This window comes from Dermacentor albipictus, chromosome 3, assembly GCF_038994185.2.
Source record: "Dermacentor albipictus isolate Rhodes 1998 colony chromosome 3, USDA_Dalb.pri_finalv2, whole genome shotgun sequence".
Lineage (NCBI taxonomy): Eukaryota > Metazoa > Arthropoda > Arachnida > Ixodida > Ixodidae > Dermacentor > Dermacentor albipictus.
In genome coordinates, this window is record NC_091823.1 from 166,573,398 (window position 1) to 166,579,871 (window position 6,474).

Consider the following 6,474-nt stretch of genomic DNA (forward strand, 5'->3'; position numbering starts at 1 on the left):
CTGACTTCATTGTTTCTTAATATGGCTGGAAATATATGTAGGTGTAAGGCCACTGGATCCCTTGTCTGCTGTTAGCATTCCAAAGTGGTGGTACACATGTGAGATAAGGTTGTGTATTGTGATTGTTAATCTGTCAATGCAGGGAAAGACTTTGAAGTTGTTCATAATGCTGCTGTTGCTTGGCAGGCACAGCGAACTTTGTCTGGCATAAGAACAGGTTCGAAATAATGTGCTGTGAGTTAGCGTCAAGTGTGTCTCATCACTTCTTTTGTCCTTGTCTGCAATGTGCTGTACCTACTGCTCGTAATGGGTCATCAACAAGCCAAGGTTGCCACTTTAGTGTAAGTCAAGTGTATGCAGAAGGCTAGGCAAGAAGAAGGCAGCTTTTGAAGTAGCACTTGATGTAAAGCCTGCTGCTCTAGTTAATGAGTGTGTGCCACATGCATTTTACATTGTATTTATATTGCTCTTTTTTTATTTTCCAACTGCCTGATGTCGAAATAATCTGCTCATTCCTTCATATTTCTGTAAAAACTTCTCCAAGCTTTTACACGTTTTGATCTTAATAACTGATTGTCTTCATTCAATACAAAGCATGTTTGTTCCTGTTGCATGCAGAACATGTTAGTTTCATTCAGTGTGTAGCTGCCACCACCTTGAAGGAGCTGAGCTATCCCTTAGAGCTTCTGATTGCCCTAGAGAGAGACGATCATTAGCGGATTCATGCAATGCAAAAAAGAAAAGTATTATAAAAGTTGCAACTAACAAATACTACACCACAAGTGTCAGCATGTCAAAAGAATGTGTCATAGTTGAAATCACAATAAGGTGGCAACAGCAACCGTAATTAAAATTTCTGGTGCAGCTTTTGCAGTTAGTTTCCTTGCAATCGACTTGTAATAAACTTTAATCGATTTTCTTTCTTTATTTTGAGAATTAAGCTTTTAAGAACAAGAATGTCACGCCACCAGCGATCGTATGGTTAATGTTAGCGCTCTGTAAGAGCTTCGATTTTTCTAACATATCAGGTATTTTGAATACTTCCCAAGGCAGTCATGATGAAGACATAACAGAGGAGCCAAATGATACGGCGCTTTTCATCAGCGCCTACGGCTCACCTTGAACGGAAGAAACTGCAGCGTGAGCTGGACACCGGCATCTACACATCAAGGTGAAAACAACATACCACAGATAAGCGACATAAAATAGAAAAAGAAAAGCGTCAGGTTGCTACCAGCTGATTACCGAAAGCAATGGCGTAAGCAAGACTGAAATAATCTAAACTCTTCTATCGTTAACTAAGAGAACCAATAAACTGTAGCAAAGTGCCCAAGTTAAACCGCCAATGATAGATGCAGCAGCGGAATGGCTCGACATACGCCAACGGGGCACAGTAAAATTGATTAATTGACCGCTACGTTAAGTGGCTACTTATGCACTGATAGATCGGGTGACTCTAGCCGCAGCGATTGCATAGCGGTAGGCTTTCCTATTTATACATATTTTTGCGACACTCTGAAAGCACAAGCCACCGTGCAGTGCACTCTGCAAAAGCGGCTGCGCGCCGGTCGCGGCCGAACGTCCCTTTGATGCACAGCCCGGAGGCAAGAGCGATGAAAGCCGCTGAACACACATATCGCACCACTTCCAACACGACAGGTGCACGTTGCGTGACATAACGGGCAAATGAAGCTGCCACACTTACGATGCCCGCGACACTTGTTGGAGCAAGTTGACGACGCGAAGTGCGTTGGACATTGGGACGTGACGGTGGTAGTTTTAGTACAAAGTTGAGCGGATACGTTAGCACAAACCCTCGAGAACTTGAACGACAAATGCGGTGATACACCACACAACCACACTACACGGAGGCACGGAGACGTCTGCAAGAAACCGCCATCCGCTTACGTATGAGCAAGAATGTCAGAGGAGGTGACGTTAAACTCGGCCTCTGAGATCCACGGCATGCAACGAATGCTAGTCGGTATGATTTTAGGAAATTCATAAGAACTGTAAACACACGCATAAAATTTTCTACCCTCCCAAATAACACGGGGCTGTTCTGCTACAACCAGCGCATTGACAGCCTTGTACTCTGTGGCGGCGTGCCGGCGTTGTGTTGCTCGTCGGACGGAATCGACAGAATCATGAAAGGAACGAACAATCGCAACTTTAGTTGTGAGCGACAGATAGCGGTATACACTTCTTGCGTTTCTATTTTTGCTACTGGCACCATATACGATGCAGTGCACTGCGGAGTAGCGGCAGTAGCAGGGCAGCAGGGTTGACAGCGGATAGGACATGGGATAGGAATTCGCGTGCTTGGATCGGCAGCATGGTGGCTTTGGTGGCCTAGCAGACGGCACGAGCAGACGACACAAGAGGTGCGCGTACTCCTACAATGAGCATGCGTGCCTACAGGACCTTGGACGGGTACCCCAAACTACCATTTATAAAGCTTTGATATATAAACGGTGCCCCAAACGTCAACGTTGTCATAAGCAACCGCGCTCCTGAAGCTCTCGTCGCTGCTCTATGCCTCTGAAAAGTGAAATACGTTTTTCTTTTTTTTTTTCGGCCCGTGCATTTATCGCACTGCAGTCTGTTCGCGAGATATGTTGACTTCGGAGTGGGATGTGCAAGCTTGAAAGTTGTGTTTAAGGTCTATGAGTGTGAGTGTCATATCCAGCAACAGAGACGTTCAAGCAATCACGGCACGGGTCTTGGTCGCCGCCTTCAACGTGCCACGGGAAAGCACAGGAGCGCGTCTGCTTAGCTAAAGCTGTTAAACAAGTTTCGTGGCTTTGTTCTGATGCGCGTCGGCAGCACGCACTTCCGGCGGCTCTTAGCAATGCAAGTTCAAAGCTCGCGCCTATGTACGCTCCGGCGAGCTGATTGGAGGCGCAAAGGGAGATAACACACCAACACGGCTGCGTTTCCGGCTTCAAACCACAGGGCCTCTCCTAGGATAGGATAGGAATAACTTTAATAAAGTGCCGGCAAACGACGATTTAACGAGTCGTGACGCTGGCCAAGCGTCGACCCGGGGTTATACTCTACTCTGCACTAGCCCCGTTGGGCCCGTTTGTAGTGGGTCACGAGGCTTGTGCTTTTCGAGCGCACCCCGGGCCTGCTGGACGGCCCATAGTTGTGAGTCCTTGTCTGTAGACTGCAGCGCACTTTGAAGTTCTGGCGGGTAAGTCCTGGAGGTAGCTGCCGTCGCGAACCTGGCACAGTCCCACATGATGTGTCATTGGTCCGCCGGACCCGCTGCACAAACACCACACAGCCCACTCGGATAGAGCTCTGGGTGAAGCACGTGCAGCATCGCGGGGGCAAGGAGTGACGCGGTCTGTATTTGTCTTAGGATGACGGCCTCCTCCCGACTGAGTGCCGGGTGGGGAGGCGGCATTGTCCGTCGAGCTAAGCGGTAACACTTGGTTACTTCGGCATAACTAGTCAATCTGTCCTTGGTTTCGAACCACCACACGGAACGGTCACTCTCGGGGGCGCGGAAGGTAAGCGCTCGCGCCGCCGAATGGGCCGTCTCGTTGTGGTTCGGTGAGGATGCACACTCGCCGGCGTGCGCCGGGAAGTTCTCTTTTGTTTCTTTCCTCCAACGGGAGCAAGTGGACCCGAGTGCGCGTAACAACGATTGAGTTAACGAGAGAGCCGGTAACGGATACCACGTGCAATGAAGAGGTAAATATAAGACAACCGTAGATGCCCCACAGGGCCTACTCCCGAGAATTCATCGCGAAGATAGACTCCGAAAAGAAGGCAGAGGGGCCATGGGGTGGCACTAGAGGAGGTTGGATTTGCCGAAGCTAGCAAACGGTTTGGATATTGTGGCGAATGGACGTGCTTTCCGGGACTCCGTGGCGGAAGCTTGCTTCTGTTTTTGCTTTGGTGATTTTTTTACCTTTATATAGTAATTGGGTGGTTTTATCTTTCTTTCTCCTTTTCCTTTGTCTCTTGCATTTCGGGTGAGCGGGTGTGTTTCGTGTACATTTGGTTTTGCAGGATGGTTAAAGCGTCCTCTCGCGCCACGCGCGTGTACACGTGCAGCCGGGTGGAACGTTGAGTGTTTGTAGTCTTTAAATCGTAGCTTGGAAGTGGCAAAACTAATAGCTATTTGTGGTTTTACTGTGTGTGTTTTGATAGAAAAGTGAGAACGTGGCCGCGTGGTTGAGCGCGTGCGAGAGCGTGTCATACCTTCGGTCTCCGCGGCATTGATTGCGTTTGAAACAGTGGTGAAAGTTGATTTGCGGCATTTTGAGGATTTGGATCCTGTGCGTATCAGTTTTTGCTAAAAGGCATGTACTCTGCATTGATATAGTATTATAGTATTTGTATCAGTAGTAGCATCATTATAGTATTATAGTAGTTGCAAAAAGCCGTGCAATACATGGCAAGAAAGCCGGGAAAGCAGGCAGTGCGCGGGGGGTCCCTCAAGGCAGATGAGGAGACGGATGAGGATGGAGAGGGCGTCGAAACAACCGGCACACAATCTGATGTCGATACTAGGCTGCAGAAAATGGAGACCTTCCAGGAAGAGCTTGTCAAAAAGGTGCAAGAGCTCAAAAATAAGCTAAGCAGGAGAGCGTGATGCACGAAAGGTAGTTGAAAAGCGACTTGAAGCAGCCGAGGAAAAGCTGAACAGGGCCGCCATTGTGAACGAGAATGTGCGTGACAATGGAACGCAGACCTCCGACGCGACAGGGGAGGGAGTGTCAGCAAAGCACGTGGAATGCGTGCAGTGTGGTGAAGAGTTAGCTGGAAAGAGCGGCACCTACCTTGAGGCCGCCACGCGAAAAAAGCAGGAGCCCAAGAGACAATGCCGCTTGTCGAGTCCGAATCACGCGGAAAAGGACAAACGGAAGCAAGGAGATGTAGGGGGGAGTGAAAGGGTGATTATCGCCTGCAACTCAAACCTGGCTGGGTGTTCTAAAGCAATTGTGGAGAGGGCGAAAGGCGATAAAAGAGCGGCGGTAGGGATATTTCCAGGGCGGACACTGGGTTCTGTCATGGAGCGAGCAAAAGAAAAGCTCGCGGAAAATGCCCACGTGCGCAACCTTGTCATAGTAGCAGGTGGGCTGAATTACGTCCTAAACAGGAAAGGGACAGGACTAGGCCAGCGCTTGGCGAAGCGGGTGGATGACTTGCGCGATCTATCCCCTCGAGTGCAGATCATGGTGTGCACGGTACCCGAGGCGCCTGTGCGTGATAGTCACGTACAAAGACCCGTAGTGGCTGCTAATGAGGCGATATGGAAAATGAGCCGAGAGAAAGGCTTCGAGGTTGTCGAACAGGGAAGTGAGAAGGTGGGGTTTTAAATGAGACGGGATCCACTTCAATTACAGGCTAGCACGAGAAGTGGGCTGGCGACTTCGTGGTCGCGCTGTTACTTTTTTATGGGGCCCGCGGGCACTCAGGAGGCCAGAGTAGATAGTAATGAAGAAGGTGCCCTAGGGGAACCTCAGAAGAACATCACCGTCGATAACAGAAAAAGGAGGAAAGCAAGAAAGAGAGCTCGCCGTGCAATAGGCTACATAATAATGCAGGGCAGCAGAAGAAAGGAAAAGTGGGCAGAGATTGAGGAGAACCTAATTAGCGAACAAATAGGGGTATATATATGCGGTTACAGAAACGCACCTTAGAGACTCAGAAGAGCCGCCAGTTATAGAGAATCATGTTTGGGAAGGGTGCAATAGAAATAAGTCGGAAAGAAAGGGAGGCGGAGTCGGAATGCTCATCCATCAGGGAGCCAAATGGTAAAGAGTAAATTCACAATGTCAAGAGCATCTTTGGTTATCAGGTACAATGTGTGGGAAAAAAAACTTGGCTGGGCGTTACGTATTTGTGGACCGGAAATAATTGCACAGAGAAGAATAAAGAGTTAGTGGAATGCATAAGCGCTGATATTAGGGGTTCCGAGAATGGTGCTGGAATTGTCCTATTAGGTGAGATGAATGCCCACATACAGGATTTAGATGGCTATACCGACAACAACGTGAAGTCGATTGAAGTAGTAAAGGCAAGGCGCAGAAGACCAGGACTCAGAAAGAAGAACACAAACGACACGTCCGGCGCCACTCACACGTCCTGTCGTTTGTGTTCTTCTTCCTGGGTCCTGGTCTTCTGCGCCTTGCCTTTACTACTTCAAGCATGAACCAACTAGCCCAAGCAAGAGTTTTACGTGAAGTCGATGCTAGGCCTTTGTGAGCAACATAACCTCGTTATCGTGAATACAGGGCCTAAGTGTGAAGGGCAGATCACGTGGGAAGAGGGAAACCGGCAATCGACCATTGATTACTGTCTGATGACAGAAGGAATTCATGATAAGTTGAGAGAAATGGTCATCGATGAGGAAGGGTTTAGCAGCATAGGGAGTGACAATAAACACGTCATATTGAAAATGGGATATGTAGTTGGGAAAGAGAGCAAGGAGCGCAAAATGGCCAGTCCAAAATT

General features: G+C 48.7%; 1 protein-coding gene across 1 annotated transcript in view; it reads right to left on the bottom strand.

Moving 5' to 3' along the window:
* T3dh (Type III alcohol dehydrogenase) overlaps window positions 1-2,243 on the bottom strand; it is a 75,317-nt gene extending 73,074 nt beyond the window's left edge. Inside the window, exons 1-2 of the mRNA XM_070536259.1 lie at window positions 1,706-2,243; window positions 1,119-1,159 (exon numbers count right to left, since the gene is read on the bottom strand). Coding sequence (XP_070392360.1) covers window positions 1,119-1,159; window positions 1,706-1,758 — 94 coding nt within the window. The 5' untranslated portion in view covers window positions 1,759-2,243. The remainder of the gene's footprint in view (window positions 1-1,118; window positions 1,160-1,705) is intronic.
* Between the last annotated feature and the right edge of the window lie 4,231 nt (window positions 2,244-6,474).